The 20,604-nt window shown below is 42.1% G+C and overlaps 1 protein-coding gene across 7 annotated transcripts in view; it reads left to right on the top strand.

Annotated features, from left to right (window-relative positions):
- erg (ETS transcription factor ERG) overlaps nucleotides 1-20,604 on the top strand; it is a 123,540-nt gene that overhangs the window by 52,001 nt on the left and 50,935 nt on the right. For all 7 annotated transcript variants that reach the window (XM_078409665.1, XM_078409669.1, XM_078409663.1 and 4 more), the window contains exon 2: nucleotides 1,560-1,777. In XM_078409665.1, the coding sequence (XP_078265791.1) occupies nucleotides 1,560-1,777 (218 nt within the window). The remainder of the gene's footprint in view (nucleotides 1-1,559; nucleotides 1,778-20,604) is intronic.

Genomic DNA, 20,604 nt, shown 5'->3' with positions numbered 1-20,604 from the left:
AGAGGTTAAGAGGACACACAGGTCCTTAGACATGGCACTGATGATCTAACTGGAAGAATTCAAGTGAAGAGGGACACTTTGTAACGGTAAAGCAGGAAGAGTGTCCTTTGGTTTTGTTCTCCCACGATAGCTGTACTAGTTCTGAAATAAAAAACAGAAAATGCTGAAAACACTCAATGGATCAGGCAGCAACTGAGGAAGTGAAACTGTGCTTCAATGATCGACTCTTGTGTGCATTTACCGTATGACTAAAGTTCTCGGCCTGTGTCTGTGCTGCATGATTGCTGCATTGGCTAGCACGCAACAAAAAGCTTTTCGCTGTACCTCGCTCGGTACACGTGACAATAAACTAAACTGAAACTGACTATTCCATGACTCCAAGAGTACAGACAGACTAGTTCAATGTTTCCTTCTTTTTATATTGTGCAATGTAAATATTTTACTTATTTTGATATTTATGATCTGGTTCTTGCTGCATGCAATAGAATAGTAAAATGCGGCTTCAAAGATTTCAAGTGGGATGAGTTACTGAGCATAACTTCTGCCTATTGTGGAAGATACAGAAATGCTGGAGAAAAATCACTGGGCAATTTAATTGCAGTTACTGTCTCGTTTGTGTACCTGCCCTTATTTTAGCTCCTGCAGCGGCCTCATGGAATGTAGTGGGTAAAGGTTGAATCGGGAACAGAATAATCACTCACTTTTAAGTGTTGTCCAACATGGTCACATAAATTGATGTGAATTCTTAGTGAAGCAAAGGAATTTGGCAAAAGCAAATCAACGACAAGGGGACAAGGGTGGCATAGGGCACGATGATTTGCTCTGCTACCTCACAGCATAAGAGCCGTTGGTTTGATTCTGACTTCAGGTGCCTTCTCTGTGGAGTTAGCATATTTTCTTTGTGACTGCATGGGGTTCTTCCAGGCATTTTGGTTTCCTCCCTCATTCTAAAGATATTCCACTGTAAACAGTTGAGGGAAGAGAATTGATGGGACTGCTCCAAGAAGACTCGAAGGCTGAATGGTTTTCGATGTTGCGAGAAATATAAAAATGCAATCTAATATTCATGGTTCTTTGAACCTGACATTGAATTACCAATTGAGTTCAATTGGGACAGAACTAACTCCCAAATCTTTCAATTAAAATATCAATTCATTTGAAATTGGTAACTTTGAATTACAGGAAAAAGATATTAATTTCATTGCTTGGGAAGGAACTGCAGATGCTGGTTTAAACCGTAGATAGACACAAAAAAGCTGGAGTAACTCAGCGGGACAGGCAGCATCTCTGGAGAGAAGGAATGGGTGACGTTTCGGGTTGAGACCCTTCTTCAGACTATTAATTTCATTGGTGTTTTGTGTTTGGTATTATCTCCTCTTTAAAAAAGAGTTGACTTGAAGACATCATTTTAAAAGACTTGCATTGTCCACCAAAATGGTAATACTTGAAGCACATTCTTAGTGAACCAAACTCAAAAGTAATGTTTCATTCGTTTCAATGCAGACTAAGATTCGGAAAAAGAATCTCAGACATGACCTGCATATCTTTCTTTCCCACAGGAAGCATTATCGGTAGTCAGTGAAGACCAGTCCTTATTTGAGTGTACCTACGGAACGCCACACCTAGCCAAGACGGAAATGACAGCTTCTTCATCAAGTGACTATGGACAGACTTCAAAGATCAGCCCACGGGTTCCTCAGCAAGAGTGGTTATCACAGCCACCGGCCAGAGTGAATATCAAGATGGAGTACAATCCTAATCAGGTCAATGGATCCAGGTAACGATCTTTGTGTGAAGCCTCAATTTTGATATCATTGCACCCAACAGGGCCCATTCTAGAATTTAAGGTGTTACAAGTTTAGACATTTCCCTTTCACTTCTGGGCTTTGAAATTCATTGCAACTATGACTTACAGTCTTTTGTTACAACTTAGTTTTTTGATGGTGTACGATTATATTGGTTGGGATTTCTTCGCACTGATATCAGGTGATTGTAAAGGAAATTGTCTATTCCACACTACTTAAGTTAGAAAGATAATAAACCTTTACTGATGTATGGAAGTTATTTTGGTTAGATTGCCAATCAATTTTCTGGTTAACCAACATTTCCAAGGTGAAAAAAGTTATTTCTGAAATCCCCCTTTTTTAAATATTATATTTTGTTTCAAAAAGAATAAATCAGAGATTTATTATCCCAAACACTCCAGGTCCACAGCCAATCCAATTTTGCTTCAACTATTTATGACTTGGCTGAGTGTACTTGTTCGAAATATTTTCCTCAGATTTGGATAACTTAAGGTTTTCAAAAAGAATGGGTTAAAACTTAAGACTATTTATTGCCAAATCTTTTACTTGAAAATTAGTGCAGTTGTGGCATTTCTAAGTGCACAAACATACAGAAGGTTGCTTTGATGCAGTTCATTTTCAAAAATTATGATATACTGAATGAACCAAGAATATATAAACATTTCTATTGAGGTTAATCGTTAATTTTTCCAACAGCCTAGCAGTAATCGAGAGCACATGGGGAGTTGAATACAAAATGGAATAAATTTCAGAGACAGAGTACAAAGTGCTGACTCGGCTCCATAGACAATGGACAATAGACAATAGACAATAGGTGCAGGAGTAGGCCATTCAGCCCTTCGAGCCAGCACCGCCATTCAATGCGATCATGGCTGATCACTCTCAATCAGTACCCTGTTCCTGCCTTCTCCCCATACCCCCTCACTCCGCTATCCTTAAGAGCTCTATCCATCTCTCTCTTGAAAGCATCCAACGAACTGGCCTCCACTGCCTTCTGAGGCAGAGAATTCCACACCTTCACCACTCTCTGACTGAAAAAGTTCTTCCTCATCTCCATTCTAAATGGCCTACCCCTTATTCTTAAACTGTGGCCCCTTGTTCTGGACTCCCCCAACATTGGGAACATGTTTCCTGCCTCTAATGTGTCCAATCCCCTAATTATCTTATATGTTTCAATAAGATCCCCCCTCATCCTTCTAAATTCCAGTGTATACAAGCCCAATCGTTCCAGCCTTTCAACATACGACAGTCCCGCCATTCCGGGAATTAACCTAGTGAACCTACGCTGCACGCCCTCCATAGCAAGAATATCCATAGCAAGAGTATGTAGTGGAAGCAAAAAGCCAAGAATTTCTGAGCAGTAATTTATGTATAAAACTTCAAATAGAATGACTATTATTTTAATGATTTGGCTCATGCAGGTTTAAATCAGATTCAGCAAATTCAGAAACGCACACAGAAATAATTATCTAAAAGCTAATTACAACAAGATATTTGAACCTTTTTTCCTTTTGCTTCATAATCGACATGCCGAAACTCTCTATTGATATTAATGGGGCCTGATATCCTATGTTAAGGCCTAATGCTATAAGATCAAACCCCCCAACATGATTTAGGGGAATTCCAGGGAGACTGGGCAGTTCAGAAGCCTGAGATTTACTGAAGTTCAAATGGTTGAAGATTTCAGGGGGAATAATCAACTTTGGCCAGAAAGATTTCCTCACTTTAGGCATGTACAAAGTTGTAAAACTAAAGCATCGAGTCCCCGATGCATGTTTCATTCAAATGTAGAATCAGTGTGTGTTCCCTATGAAGTACACATTGTTACCAAATACTCACTTTTACAGAGCAATTATGTAACTGAAGCTCGAATTTATTGTCCTTTTGTAAAACGTAGAATTGCAGGCACGCGGCTAAACACAACCTCATAATGCAGAAATCAATAATGTGTCAAGGGCTGTCTTCCGAGATTTAGATTTATTGAGCTCTGCCATTTGATATCATAACTCAGGCCTTGTGTTTCATAGGCACCCTATTTAAAAATTGGCATCCTCTTGGCCCACATTAAACTATTTCATTACGTGCGGCTGTATAGAGTCACAGAGCCATACAATGTGGAAACACGCCCTTCGGCCTAGCTTTCCCACACTGACAAACATGTCAATAGACACTAGACAATAGACAATAGGTGCAGGAGTAGGTCATTCGGCCCTTCGAGCCTGTACCATCATTCAATGTGATCATGGCTGATCATTCACAATTAGTACCCCGTTCCTGCCTTCTTCCCATACCCCCTGACTCCGCTATCCTTAAGAGCTCTATATAGCTCTCTCTTGAATGCATTCAGACAATTGGCCTCCACTGCCTTCTGAGGCAGAGAATTCCACAGATGTACAACTCTCTGACTGAAAAAGTTTTTCCTGATCTCCGTTCTAAATGGCCTACCCCTTATTCTTAAACTGTGGCCCCTGGTTCTGGACTCCCCCAACATTGGGAACATGTTTCCTGCCTCCCCCGTGTCCAACCCCTTAATAATCTTATATGTTTCGATAAGATCCCCTCTCATCCTTCTAAATTCCAGTGTATACAAGCTTAGTCCCTCCAGTCTTTCAACATATGACAGTCCCGCCATTCCGGGAATTAACCTAGTAAACCTACGCTGCATGCCCTCAATAGCAAGAATATCCCTCCTGAAATTTGGAGACCAAAACTGCACACAGTACTCCAGGTATGGTCTTACCAGGGCCCTGTACAACTGCAGAAGGAGCGCTTTGCTCCTATACTCAACTCCTCTTGTTATGAAGGCCAACATTCCATTGGCTTTCTTCACTGCCTGCTATACCTGCATGCTTCCTTTCAGTGACTGATGCACTAGGACACCCAGACCTCGTTGTATATCCCCTTTTCCTAACTTGACACCATTCAGATAATAATCTGCCTTCCTATTCTTACCACCAAAGTGGATAACCTCACACTTGTCCACATTAAACTGCATCTGCCATGCATCCACCCATCGACACTAGTCCCACCTGCCTGCGTTTGGCCTATATCCCTCTAAACCTGTCATATCCATGTACCTATCTAATTGCTACTTAAACATTGCGATAGTCCCTGCCTCAACTACCTCCTCCAGCAACTTGTTCCATGCATCCACCACTCTTTTTGTGAAAAAGTTACCCCTCAGATTCCTATAACATCTTTCCCCTTCACCTTAAACCTACGCCCTCTGGTTCACGATTTCCCTACTCTGGGTATGAGACTGTGCGTCTACCCGATCTATTCATCTCATGATTTTATACACCTCTATAAGATTAGATACACCTCTATAAGATCAGTATGTTTAATGCATTGTAATGGTTTACTATAAGAAATGCCTGCAATCCTATCACTTTGGTCATAAAGCACCACTTTAAACTTGCCAGGTCGTTCATTTACCTTAAGGTTTACTCATTTTGGATGAAAAGAGTAATTTGGTGTGCTCTTAAAATTAAATGCAGCAGAAATAGGTGTAATCTGACTCAGTTGGAAAGGAAATCTCATTCCGAAGATTTCTGCAACACTGGTAATTGGAGAAAGAAGGAATTGCGGATGTTGGTTATTGGATGTGTGTTGAGGACCACAGAAGAATTGTTGAAACAAATTCTAAAATTCAGATGATAAATATGTAACATTCATCGCAATAATGAGTGAACTGCAAATGTAAAAGGAAACACTCTCAATAATTTCTGTGAAGAATGGAGATTAGGAAAATTGTAGAAATGTTTCTATTTCATAAGCTTAGCCACAAAATTAAGTTACTACCAAAAATAATACATTTGGCATAGGTCACATCTTATTCTTCCTGCTCAAAATTAGAGGGATTTTGACTGTGGAAACAGAGAATTGAAACAGTAAGGTCAGCAGCCACGATACATGAATTAAGATGCTTCGTAAAAGTAGCAGGGGTGCTGAATTTTTAAAAAAATTAAAGAGTTGTGCTTGATAATTTACTGCCTGAAAGGGTAGTATAAACATATTCAATAGACCTTTCAAAAATCAGGGAGAAAAATATTTCAAAGAGGAAAGTAAAAATGTTGCAAGCACTGGGGAAAAAAATCAAAGTGGTGGGGATTATTTAAGGTTGAAGGTTATTAATCTGATTGTGCTCCGTGTCGTTCTTTGCTCAGGTAATGCCCAATACTCTATGTACTTGATTCCTCTGATCTCATTCTATAACCAATTCAACTATTCTACTTTTTCCTCTCAACTCAATAGGAAAACTGAAACTATTCCCTCTGTGAAACTTTCTCTTCTCTCTTCTGCATCCGCATTCCAGTCTGTTCTTTGCTCTCTGCTGGGATCTCCAGGACATGATGAGTTGGCGTATCTGTCGGAACATGGTAAAAATGAAACCTGTCTTAATAAACTCAAATTACTTTATTCTCTTTAAATATCAAATGGGGAAGAGGACAAATCCTAGGATGGACAATGGGCGACAAATTGTATAGATGTATGTATGACGAGTAAATACCCTTCTGATCTGCCACGTGTCTTTTACCTGTGCTGTCAGGGCAGAAAGTGTGCCCTTCTTACTGCATGTTGCCTGTATGAGACTCCGGACAGTGCCAATGGAGTTGATTTTTCAATATCTTGTCAAAATGCTCAGTTCAAGGTCATTTGGGGATGGAGAATATGGCCGCGGGGTGGCGCAGCGGTGGAATTACTGCCTTTCGGCACCAGAGAACCGGGTTCGATCCTGACCCCGGGTGCTGTCTGTACGGAATTTGTACGTTTACCCTGTGACTGTGTGGGCTTTCTCCGGGTGCTCTGGTTTCCTCCCACACTCCAAAGACGTGCAGATTTGTGGTTTAATTGGCTTCTGCAAATTGTAAATTGTCCCTAGTGTGTAGGATAATGCTAGTGTACGGGGTGATCGCTGGTCGGCACGGAGTCGGTGGGCCAATGGACCCGGTTCCACACAGTATCTCTAAAGTCTAAAGTAAATATATACTTGCCTTACCAGAGTTTGCCCACACCTTAAGAATGAGTAAGTACCTGATTTGATTGAACAGTGGAACAGATTCAAGGGGGCTGGAAATAAGGAACTGCAGATGCTGGTCCACAAGCAAAAAGAATACAAAGTGCTGGACTAAGTCAATGGGTCAGACATACATCCCTGGAGAACATGGACAGGTGATGTTTCTTTCAATGGGGTGAATAGTCTCCTCCTGCCCCTCCTTGTCCCTCTTCATGCTAGGTCATGGTGTGTTATTTTGTGGAATTCTTTGCCACAGGAGGCTGTGGAGGCAAAGTTAGTGGGTATATTTAAGGCAGATATAGATATATTCTTGATTAGTATGGGTGTCAGAGGTTATGAGGAGAAGGCAGGAGAATGGGGTTAGGAAGTAGTGATAGATTAGCCATGATTGAATGGTGGAGTAGACTTGATGGGCTGAATGGCCTAATTCTGTTCCTTTCACTTATGTTCTTATGATTTAAGGGTTAGATATCAGCTCTCCAATCGATCGCACTTGGTGAAAATTTTACAGACTGTACTTGGTTGGGAATAGAGTGTTGTCCCTATTCCCACTCTCTTAGGTTCCCTTCCACGACTTGATGTCAGTGGAACTCTGTGGAGCACTAGGGTCTGCCCTCCCGGTTGCTCAATGATACAGTGGCTGATGGGCGGCTAAAGAAAGGGAAACAGTTTCCCTTGGAAATTCAAGGTACTCAAAGTAACCAAGTTATGAATGGGGTTTATTTTCACTTATTGTTAAATTTAGAGATGGCCGAGTGGTGCAACTAGTAGAGCTGCTCCCTCAAAGCTCCAGCGACAGAGTATCAATCCTAACATTGGGTGCTGACTGTGTGGAGTTTGCAAGTTCTTGTGCGACTGTCTAGGTTTTTCTTGTGGGTGTTCTGTTTTACACCCACATCCCAAAAAAATGTACGTGTCAGTAGGTGAATAGGCCACTTCGTGTGCAGGCGAGCGGCATTTAATGGGAATGAGGACGAATTATATAATGGTAATAATGTAAGATTAGTATAAATGTGCCACCTTGGTGGGCTGAAGGGCCTGTTTCCTGATGTGAATCCTGATGTCTGTGAAAATTTAATAGGAATACTGCCTAATGAAAATGTATTGATGGCTTTAATTATATTTTAACTTTCAAATCATCAACTCAATGTCTTCGAAGGCATCACAAAATGCTGGAGTAACTCAGCAGGTTAGGCAGCATCTAGGAGAGAGGGAATGGGTGCCGTTTCGGGTTGAGACCCTTCTTCAGACCTGAAGAAGAGTCTCGACCCGAAACGTCACCCATTCCCTCTCTCCTAGATGCTGCCTGACCTGCTGAGTTACTCCAGCATTTTGTGATACCTTCGATTTGTACCAGCACCTGCAGTTATTTTCCTACACAGCTCAATGTCTTAAGTAATAAAGTGGAATTCTATTTACATGATGCCATTAACAATCCCAAAAGCTCAAAGAGTTTTCTAGCTGATTTAGTAGATGCCGGGCAGATACTGTTGCAATGTTAAAAACACATATACAGGAATTTTTGTGCGAGGTGTTAAGTTTCTTTCTGGGAAAAGTGCCATTGGAAAACATACCCTGTATCTTGTGCAGTGCAGAAGAGAGGGGAAAAATAGATTTACCGACAGGCACGGCATGTGTGGAAAAGGGATAAATTATGGCTTACTCTGGAAAATTGAATCTTAAAACAAACTGACGTTTACATCGATCCCCGGTGATATCGTAGAAACAATCTGAGCGGCTTTAATAAAGGTAATGTGTAAGCCGAGTTTGACAACGCTGTACCGACTATGCAAGAGAAAAAATCCCTCTGGGATATTATGGCTTCAGGCCTATTGGGATCATGGAAATACCATGTGTGGAATGCAGTGGGTTTGAATTATATATTTTAAATCTTTGGATTGCAAATCTACTGGGGTTTTTTTTTAACAGCTCAAGCTAACATTGCTAACTGCTTTAAAAGAAACTTGTTGGTTATTAATTTTCTGAGTTCTAAATGTGCGATGACAAATGCAAGTCGTTCATTCTTTCATTTACAGAGTGATTTGGAGAAATGTAGCTACTAATCTTTGTTGATTAATGTGAAAAAATGGAGTCCAGGAATCTTTACTGGGACACTTAACTTCCAAATTGCATTTCTGAGAAGTGGCCACTAATGTGTTGGCCAGCATTTGAAGCTCCCTTTATCACGGTTATAAAGAAAATATAACTGGGGGATGAATGAGCAACTTTCATTAATGACTATTCAGACACGAGGCCTTTCCGTCAATTCAGCAAGATTTGTTGCGAATGTAGTTTGGTTTTGAGATACATCGCGGAAACTAGCCCTTTGGCCCCCCCGAGTCCGCGCCGACCAGCGATCACCCCGTACACTAGCACTATCCTACGCACACTAGGGCCAATTAACCTACAAAACTTCACATCTTTGGTATGTGGGAGGAAACCGGAGCACCCAGAGAAAACCCACACGGTCACGGGGAGAACGTACAGACTCTGTACGGGCAGGTGGCGCGGTGGCGCAGCGGTAGAGTTGCTGCCTTACAGCGAATGCAACGACAGAGACTCAGGTTCGATCCTGACTACGGGCGCCATCTGTACGGAGTTTTTGATCGTTCTCCCCGTGACCTGCGTGAGTTTTCTCCGAGATCTTTGGTTTCCTCCCACGTCTTCCAAAGACGTACAGGTATGTAGGTTAATTGGCTGGGCAAATGTAAAAATTGTCCCTAGTGTGTGTAGGATAGTGTTAATGTGTGGGGATCGCTGGGCGGCGCGGACCCGGTGGGCCGAAGGGCCTGTTTCCGTGCTGTATCTCTAAATCTAAAATCTAAAAAGCACCCATAGTCAGGATCGAACCTGGGTCTCTGGCATTGTAAGGCAGCACTCTACCACTGTGCCACTGTGCCGCACTGACACGGTGAATACCAACATGATCAACACCCAAGGAGTAAACCGTGGTTTTTGGAACTATGTGGCAGCACCTCTATCTGTTGCACTCACGTGCCTTTGTGTCTTCCTTATCGCAAACATTCCCCCTGTTATCTCCACCCTTACGTGTTGATGTATGAGGGGCGTTTGATGCCTCCGGGCCTGTTCTCGCTGGAGTTTAGAAGGATAAGTGGGGGGAATTTCATTGAAACCTACTGAATAATGAAAGGCCTAGATGGTGTGGATGCAGAGAGATGTTTCCAGTTGTGGGTGTGTTTAGGACCAGAGGACGCAGGCTCAGAATAAAAGAATGGAGATAGGGAGGAATTTCTTTAGCCAGAGGGTGGTGATTCTGTATAATTTATTGCCACAGACTGGTGTGGAGCCAATGAGACAGGTGTGGCTATTTTTAAAGCAGTGATTGATCGGTTCTTGATTAGTAAGGGTGCCAAAGGTGATGGGGAGAAAGCAGGAGACTGGGGTAGAGGGAGAAATAGATCAACCACGATCGAATAGCAAAGCAGACACAATTGGCTGAATGGCCTAATTCTGCTTCTTTGCCTTATGGTCTTATGGTCTACACCTCTCTGCAATTTAAAACACTTGTTTTCTCACTAATCCAGTTCCATTCAAGGTTCTGTCTCCACAAATGCCGCCTGACCGGCTGAGATTAGTCTGCATAGCCTGCTTTTAATCCAGATTTCTAGCACCTGCAGTTTTGTTTTGCTTCAAAAGGTAATAACTGTCATGTTTTTTGAGGAAGTGAGACCAATAAATATGTAGTCTATGGTTGGTGTCAAATATTTCATCTTCAATCTGACTGTGTGCAAGAAATTAAAATCTACATTTATAAAAATAAATACTAAAGACGAGCTTCAGCGCTAAAGTTCACGGGAAGCATCTAATTTGAGGCAAATTCACTTTGAGCCAATCACTGTTTGATACATAGCAAAATCCTTCACAAGATGTTTAAATTAAAGGCAAAGAACAATTCTTTCAGATGGTATTCTGTTGGAAAAGTACTTTAATCTGAACATTTTTAAAAGAAGATTATTAAAATAATGATGAATTAAAAGCCAGTTTAGCAATCGAAATGGTGGAGAGTTTGATTACAAGAGAATACTTTTCTAGGTTTTTGGCTATTCACGAGCTAGCTAAGCATTTGATCATAAAGAATCATAGAGTCATACAGCGTGGAAACAGGTCAATAGACAATAGACAATAGACAGTAGGTGCAGGAGTAGGCCATTGAGCCCTTCAAGGCAACACCACCATTCACTGTGATCGAGGCTGATCATCCACAATCAATACCCCATTCCTGCCTTCTCCCCATTATCCCTTGACTCCGCTATCTTTAAGAGCTCTATCTAACTCTCTCTTGAAAGCATCCAGAGAATTGGCCTCCACTGCCTTCTGAGGCAGAGAATTCCACAGATTCACAACTCTCTGAGTGAAAAAGTTCTTCCCCATCTCCGTTCTAAATGGCCTACCCCTTATTCTTAAACTGTGGCCCCTGGTTCTGGACTCCCCCCAACATCGGGAACACGTTTCCTGCCTCTAGCTTGTCCAATCACTAAATAATCTTATATGTTTCAATAAGATCCCCTCTCACCCTTCTAAATTCCAGTGTATACAAGCCTAGTCGCTCCAGTCTTTCAACATACGATAGTCCCGCCATTCCGGGAATTAACCTCGTGAACGTACGGTACACTCCCTCAATAGCAAGAATGTTCTTCCTCAAATTTGGAGATCAAAATTGCACACAATACTCCAGGTGTGGTCTCACTCGGGCCCTGTACAACTGCAGAAGGTCCTCTTTGCTCCTATACTCAACTCCTCTTGTTATGAAGGCCAACATGCCATTAGCTTTCTTCACTGCCTGCTTCACCTGCATGCTTACTTTCAGTGACTTTGGTCTGGTCCTTTGGCCCAACTTTCCCACACCAACCAACATGTTCCATCTAGACTAGTCCCAACAGATTGCATTTGGTCCATATCCCTCTAAACCTGTCCTATCCATGTACCTGTCTAAATGTTTCTTAAACGTTGCAATAGTACCTGCCTCAACTACCTCCTCCGGCAGCTCGTTCCATACACCCACCACCCTTTGTGTGAAAAAGTTACCCCTTGGTTTCCTATTAAATTTTTTCCCCTACACCTTAAACCTATGTCCTTTGGGCTGTGTTGCTATGTATTTCATGCATTGGAAGGCAATAGAATTTAAAGTGTTCCCTAAAAATTGATTGAGCAGTGCAACGAAAAAAAAAAGATATTTAGTACAGTATATGTTGGCTCACAAATATGAATTACGGAGTTTTAACTGATAAGTCTTAGTCACAAAGATGAAAAAGAATGGGATTTTAATGTAACATTCTCATTTTGTTTAGTAATGAGTAAAGATAGACACTGTAAAAACATGGTTGGTAGTGATTCAGCATGCATTATCCCCAGGGCCATAGCTGCTATGAACCGGTCCTGCTGAGCCGGATGGCCACAACGCATAGATCAACTTGCACTTTACCCTGTCCAAAACTGTTACAACTGTTCGTTTCGTTGGGTTGCTGCTGTCTAAATTACCTAAATTAGTGCATCGTATGGGAGGCGCATTCCCAATCTCGTTGTACCCCTGGGTACAATGACAATAAAGATATATTGTATTGTATTGTATTGTATTGTATTAGTTCCATTCCTGTTTGGTTCGTGGGAAAGTTTGACAGGCAATGACTAAGTATCATAGATTTAAATCACAGACCATTCACCAAGTCAAAATGGAAAGCCCACAACGACATAAATTTCTGCCGCACCTCACTTGAACGGGAATCAGGGGCTTTGCAAAGGATATCTCAACTAACTGTTGTGTGCAGCAGTCCTGCACACTACACGCACATTCATGAGTTAAAATCCAGTCTTTGCTGGATTTGTATCCATGCTTTACCAGACTGGAAACTACGGGACACAGTAATAATTCTATGATGTCTTTTGTTGACATAACCTTCTTCCAAGTGAATAATGGGTAGAAAAATGCCACTCAAACAATTTCTCTCATATTATCACCAACTGTTTTTTCTATACAGATTTTTAATTCTTTCCTCTGGAAATAAATTATACATTGTTATTGTTAAATTAAATGAACTGCATAACATAGACGTTAATTAATTTGCTCTCAGATAGACCTAGATGACTTCATATTGGAGTTATAATTCCAGAAGTCGTTGATTATGGAAGGCTGTTCTTCATATTTCCCTTTGATGTTGACAGTTCAGAGTTGAATTGTGTGGACTGTCTCCTGATTTTTACAATAAACATCTGGCAAAGATTCTGTAACTAATCTGAAAATTGATTTCAAAGATACAGAAAGTGAAGTTACAACATAACCACAAACAGGTCACTCACAGAGCATTGCAATATTCCGTCGAATTGCTGCCTGTAAGGATTGTTGAAACATGGCACATTTGGGCTTTTAATTTCAAGCTTTTGTGTACTTTGTGTGTTGTGACTGTCGAGAGACCAATTTCCCTCTGGAGATGAATAAAGTTTAATCGTATCGTATCATATCAAAGGGGAGTTGGCCAGGCCCCGGAAGGCATATGCAAAACACTAAGTGCTGGAGGAATTCAATGGGTCAGGCAGCATCTGGGGAGGGAATAGATTGGCAACGTTTCAGATTGGGTGATACTAATGGGGAACAAGGCCGAATAGATGTGTAGGAAGGAACTGCAGATGCTGGTTTAAAATTGAAGATAGACACAAAAAGCTGGAGTAAGTCAACGGGCCAGGCAGCATCTCTGGAGAAAAGGAATAGGTGACGTTTCAGGTCGAGACCCTTCTTCAGACTGCGAGTCAGGGAAAAGGGAAACGAGAGGTGATGTAGAGAGATATAGAACAAATGAATGAAAGATCTGCAAAAATGTAACAATGATAAAGGAAACAGGCCATTGTTAGCTGTGGCCTAGGTGAGAATGAGCACAGACAATGAGACTCAACAAGACGTCTTTGAAGCTGGTACAACTTGGGTGGGGGAGGGATGGAGAGAAGGAATGCAAACACTCCTCCCACACTCCAAAAATGTCCATGTTTGTAGGTTGATTAGCTTGGGTTTGTCTACGTGTAAATTGTCTCTAGTGTGTGTAGGCTTGTGTTAATGTGCAGGGATCGCTGGTCGGTATGGACTCGGTGGGCCGGAGGGCCTTTTTCCGCGCTGTCTCTAAACTAAACTAAACGATAACAAATGGCGATGGGTGCCGGAGGAATAACATAGTGCTTTTGTGGCTAGTCATTTGTTCTTTCATGCCGCAGTGTCTAAAATTCCTTCTAAAAATAAAATTCTAGCTGACATGCAATTGTAGAGGTGTTTTTTGAAGCAGTTGGATAATACTGAATAGTCTCATTGTTACATGTATTGAAGTCCAGAATGAGTTGGAGCCAATAGTTGGAGAAAGGTCCAATGTCATGTTTTTTTGAACAGGGGATTGGAAAGTTTGGGGTTTATGTAGAAATAAAAGACACATTTGTTACAGAGTTCTTACATAGCTTCAATTTTAAAATTTTAAAGAGAGAAAATAAAAAAATAAAGAAGAAAGGAAAAAAACAAAAAAAAACAAAAAAAACTATAAACTATTGGGAAGAGAGAATAAGAGGATTAAAAAAAAGATATAACTATAAAAATTAAAGGGAGTAGATCCGGGAGACAATAACCACAGTTGTACATCCAACCCCTAACTCAAGTTTCAACTTTTAATTTTAAATTTTTATTTTAGTCCTGTGCCAAACCCATTTACTTTTCTAAAAATTCAATAAATGGAGACCATATTTTAAAAAATAACTCAGGTTTGTCAATTAAGGCAAATCTTATTTTTTCCAAATGCAGGGTCTCTGTCATTTCCGTAGTCCCTGAATTTAATTTGATTGAGACTTTCTTTAATGGAGTCACTCGGGTGGGGGTGGGGTTAAATGGATATAGAAAGCTGCTGATTTTATCCAGCTCATGGAGCTACATTATTACGGCACCCTCTAAGAGAGGATGGTTGTGGTTAGTCTTTATTACAGTTTACAGTTACAGTTTAGTTTATTGTCACGAATACCAAGGTACAGTGAAAAGCTTTATTGTTGCGTGCTATCCAGTCAGCAGAAAGACAATATAAGATTATAATCGAGCTATTTACAGTGTATAGATAGAAACATGATAAGGGAATAACGTTTAGTGCAAGGTAAAGCCAGCAAAGTCCGATCAAGTCAGGTGCATGTACATGTTTGCTCAGCAGAATAGGCAACTACATTTAAGGAAATGTCCCCATTTTTTCTGTACCTTTTCTAAAAAGGCTGTTATCTTCTGGGGTATACCAAGCTTGATTTCCGATATTTTACCCGAATGCTGATTCTTCAAGAGTGGTTGTTTCACCAGAATCATTGATTATGGAAGGAATGTCCACTGGTACTTTATTGTCAAATATACCTCAAATATACCTCAGTACAGGCGGCACGGTGGCGCAGCGGTAGAGTTGCTGCCTTACAGCGAATGCAGCGCCGGAGACTCAGGTTCGATCCTGACTACGGGTGCTGTACTGTAAGGAGTTTGTACGTTCTCCCCGTGACCTGCGTGGGTTTTCTCCGAGATCTTCGGTTTCCTCCCACACTCCAAAGACGTACAGGTTTGTAGGTTAATCGACTGGGTAAATGTAAAAAATTGTCCCTAGTGTGTGTAGGATAGTGTTAATGTGCGGGGATCGCTGGGTGGTGCGGACTTGGTGGGCCGAAAATGCCTGTTTCCGCGCTGTATCTGAAATATGAAAAATAATATGAATAATAAATAAATACAGTGAAATTCTTCATTAACAATTAGCACGGAGACAATAAGATTCAAAGTGCATGAAAATAAAAATCATTAAAATGCCAATGGAATTGTAGGTTTATATAAACATAGCACAAAAAGTAAGGAAATTTGTGTTTGGTAGATTATTTCTTTGTTGTAACAATGCTTCTTGGCAATAAAACTTATACCGTTGGGAAGCCTGTTTATTTCCCTTTAAAATGGTGCCACATTTGTAAGGAACATGCATTTGTGGGATGAGCAGCAGATCTTCTCTGCCAATGCCAAACAGCTTATTCTGCCATTGACTCTTGTTCGGTGTTGTTTGGTGGATTGGATGATTGAAGTCTGAAGAAACAAGACATATTGGCAATTTAACAATTTATTCATTTAATAAACAGGAGCCACAGTAGCGTGTGGAAGAACCATACACAGCCATAACAGCCTGGCACCTCCTCCTCATGCTGGTCACCAGCCTGGTCACACACTGTTGTGGGATGGCATCCCATTCTTGTCAGCACCTGGGGGTACCAGAAGCTCAAAACAAGAGTCAATAGCAACAGCAGAATAAGCTGTTTGGCATTGGCAGAGAAGATTTGGCAAATTTTTCATGGGCGCAACCCATATACTCAGCTCTGCTGCTCATCCCACAAATGCATGTTCCTTACAAATGTGGCACCATTTAAAAGGGAAATAAACAGGCTTTCCAACGGTATAAGATTTATTGCCAAGAAGCATTGTTACAACAAAGAAATAATCTACCAAACACAAATTTCCTTACTTTTTGTGCTATGTTTATATATAAGGTATGAAGCACAAGAGTATATAATAATTAACTATTTATACAATTTGATATATGCACAAAAACAAGCTATTTGCACCACAGATAACTCGATGGTTTAGTTTAGTTTAGAGATAGAGCGTGGAAACAGGCCCCTTGCCGAACAGCGATCACCCGCACACTGGTTCTATCCTACACACTGGGAACTATTTTTACAGAAGCCAATTAACCTGCAAACCTGCACATCTTTGGAATGTGGGGGGAAACCGGAGCACCCGGTGGTCACAGGGAGAACGTACAAACTCCGTGCAGACAGCACCCATAGTTAGGATCGAACCCGGGTCTTTGGAGCTGTAAGGCAGCAACTCTACCGCTGCACCACTGTGCCTCTGATGGCTTCAACCATTTGCCTCAGGGTCCAGAATACAATAAAGAGAAAAGGTAGGCGTAGCACAAATAGAATGTAACTACTGACGGGTGCTGGTCGACTAACGATGCTTCGACTTACGATATTTCGACTTTACAATGGTGCAAAGGGCGATGGCAGCGACCTGCAGCTTGCTTGCGGCCACGTGACCAGGTGTATTAAATGCATTTCGACATACAACATTTTTGGTTTGCGATGGGTTTATCGGAACAGAACCCCATTGTAAGTTGAGGAGCACCTGTATTTCATAGTTCACTATTGGGACTAGAAACCTCTGCTAATGCCCTTCAGGAAAGGAACCCATTGCCCTTACATGGCTTGGCCTATATGCGACTCCAGTTCCACACCAAAGTGGCTGACTTTGATGTGGCCGAACAAACTATTCAGTTGGCTCAAATACTGGGGGCGCGGGATTGCCGGTAATGTCAATATCCTGAGAATAATAATAATAATAATAATAATAAACATTTATTTTTTATAGCACTTTTCCAAATGCTCAAAGACGCTTTACAAAACAGTCATGACATAAAAACAAACAAACGAACTGTCCTGACGGAGAAGCGGCGAACAAATAGGGCCAGCGTCCTCTCACGTCAGGGTCCGGCAGTAGACAATAAAGAACACAAGACACACAATTACAATTTTAACACAAACAGCCATCACAGTGATTGCTCCAGGCACACCCTCACTGTGATGGAAGGCAAAGAAAAGTCTTATCTCCTCCTCATTCTTCTCCCGTGGTGCCACGAGGCGATCGAGGCTCCCGACTTTTGAAGCCCCCAACGGGCGATGGAAAGACCCAGGGCAGAGCCGAGCAGGCCGATGAAGGTCCTGAGACCCCCACCGGGTGATGGAAAGTGCCGCGGCCAGGCCACGCAGGGCGATGAGGGGCCTGCGAGCGGGTCAATCAAACCTCGCGCTTCGGGGCGGTCGAAGCTGCTACGGCTGGAGCTCCCGAAAGCCGGTCGCCAGCCAGGGACCTGCGAACTCCCGATGTTGCGGTCTGCAGGGCCCACGGCCGAAGCCTCCGAGATGGTAAGTCCAGGCCCTGCGACCGGAGTCTTCAAGGTCGATCCCAGCTGGAGGCCACCGACTCCACGGTGTTAGGCCGTAGCACGAACGGAGACACGACACGGTAAAGGTCGCATCTCCGTTGAGGAGGAGATTGGAAAAAAAGGTTTCCCCCACCCCCCCACCACCCCCCACAAATACAGAGTTAAAAATAGATCAAAAGATACATTTAAACGGTAACAATAGACAAAAAACAAAAAAAAGACAGAGAGACTGCTGGTGAGCCGCAGCTGCAGAACACAGCCACGCCCTCTGTACCTCAGCGGGACAGGCAGCATTTCTTCTCCAGACTTCTCGACCCGAAACGTCACCCATTCCTTCTCTCCAGAGATGCTGCCTGTCCCGCTGAGTTACTCCAGCATTTTGTGTCTACCTCCGATTTAAACCAGCATCTGCAGTTCTTTCCTACACATGTTCTAAGTTGGTGCTGACACCTGCCACAAGCGAACAGTGTCCTTACCCATTGCACTATTCTAACCCATTTCAACATAATGTGCTCTTTTTCCCAGCAGTTAGCTGTGGTTTGAAACGTTTGTTTTTAAAATTTCCCTTTGCTTTATGTTATCCAGATCACCCCATACTCTCCTGGTTAAAGATCTCATCTGAGAATATTTGTGCCCGTCATTGCAAACTGAGCATTTCTTGCCAGTCTAATTGCTTTAGTTCAGCATCACACATGAAAAGAAACTGCCACATTGCCTGGATGTTGAGACGTGGAGAAATTATAGTGTGTGGTCAAACTTAAAACAGCTGCTTCTGTGCACTGTTAACATAAAGAGAGCTGCAGCTTATATTTATAGCATGTCTGGCCGTTGTGAAGACAGGCGGCCATGTGCTTGAGTTAAGGGACAGCCCTAGCCAATTGCAGTTTTTGCCAAAATAAACCACAAAGTGATCTATTTTTAATTGCGGCCAGTACCAAAGCTGATTAGAGATTTACAATGTGTCACTTGTTTATGGTGATGAACTAATGTGTGATTGAGATCCCTAGCTGCACAAAATTTCATTCCTTGATAATAATTAAAAAAACATATCTACTTCTGCCTTGCTGGCTTCTCTCTGGATTCATTATCGAATCGCCCATCTTGCTATCTGCAAAACCGAAACGAAGAAAATAGATTAGAAAAAGGTGCGATTGTTTGAGGAGGTGGGAAGAGAATGTCATTTGTTCCCAAAGTTGATGGTGATAATTCAGCGGAATGGATTTTGGACAGGGCTGGAATTTAAGAGGAAGAGTTAATCATCTGTGTTTGATTATCATCCAATGGGCCACAGTGGGGAGAATGCCCCAGATGTCGTTTAAAACATTCACAGACGGCTGTGGAGGCCAAGTCAATGGATATTTTTTGAGGCAGAGATTGACACATTCTTGATTAGTAAGGGTGTCGGGGGTTATGGGGAGAAGGCAGGAAAATTGGTTTGAGGGGGAAAGATAGGTCAGTCATGATTGAATGGTGGAGGCTGGTGGTGAGAATTTTTAGGCCCCTGTGTCTTCGAGAGAGTTGTGAATCTGTGCAATTCTCTGCCACAGAAGGAAGGAGGCCAATTCACTGGATGTTTTCAAGAGAGAGTTAGATATAGCTCTTAGGCTAACGGAATCAAGGGATATGGGGAGAAAGCAGGAACGGTACTGATTTTGGATGATTTTGTACTGATTTTGGATGGTCAGCCATGATCATATTGAACGGTGGTGCTGGCTTGAAGGGCCAAATGGCCTACTCCTGCACCTATTTTCTATGTTTCTTTTTGCTCGCCTTTCATGGGTCTCAGAATGACAAGTCAAGAAGGTAAAACCAGGGCTCAGCTCTCCTCATTTTATGGGGAAATGACTTTTTGATTTCAGTCTAGTTTTGTTTATAGATACAACGCGTAAACAGGCCCTATGGCCCACCGAGTCCGTGCCGACCCGTGAACCCCGCACACTAACACGAGGACGCACACGAGTGAAACATTTACAGTGATACCAAGGCAATTAGCCTACAAACCTATGTACCTTTGGACTGTGGGAGAAAACTGGAGATCCCGGAGAAAACGCGCGCAGGTCATGGGGAGGACGTACAAACTCCATATGGACAGCACCCATGGTCAGGATTGAACCCGGGTCTCTGGCGCTGTCAGGCATCAACTCTACCGCTGGTCCAAGTGCTGCCCCTGATTGGGATAGACAATTCCAAAATTCTCTTTCAAAATGCTGCGGTGATGTACCAACTCCTGTACATTATAAGAGAAGCGTTTAAAATATGGGCAGAATCAGTTTACAATACAATGTACAATTGGCTTAGGATAGTGCATTGATAAAGTTAATGGACTAGGAGCCAGAATTCTGGACCATTGTTTCCAGAGGTCAGGACGACCATGGTATTTGGGGAATTTAGATGCAACTAATTAAATAAATCTGGGTTGTTTTTAAAGCTAGTTTTACTAACAGTAGGCATGAAATTATCCGAGAATTGTAAAATCCCATCTGGTTCACTGTTCCTCTTCAGAAAAAAAGATTTTCCCATCCTTAGATAGACACAAGATGCTGGAGTAACTCAGCGGGACAGGCAGCATCTCTGGAGAGAAGGAATGGGTGACGTTTTGGGGTCGAGACCCTTCTTCAAACTTAGACTTTGTGCCTATCTTCGCTTTAAAGGACATGGACATCTGCAGTTCCTTCCTACACATTTTCCCATCCTTACCTGTCCTGGCATATATATGAATCCAAACTCCAATGTGGATGACTGCTAGCTGTCTCCACAGTTGGCAAATAGCAAAGGGCAATAAATGTCATCA

This window comes from Rhinoraja longicauda, chromosome 12 (genome assembly GCF_053455715.1).
Source record: "Rhinoraja longicauda isolate Sanriku21f chromosome 12, sRhiLon1.1, whole genome shotgun sequence".
Taxonomy (NCBI): Eukaryota; Metazoa; Chordata; class Chondrichthyes; order Rajiformes; family Arhynchobatidae; genus Rhinoraja; species Rhinoraja longicauda.
This window is presented reverse-complemented; position numbering and strand designations above follow the sequence as displayed.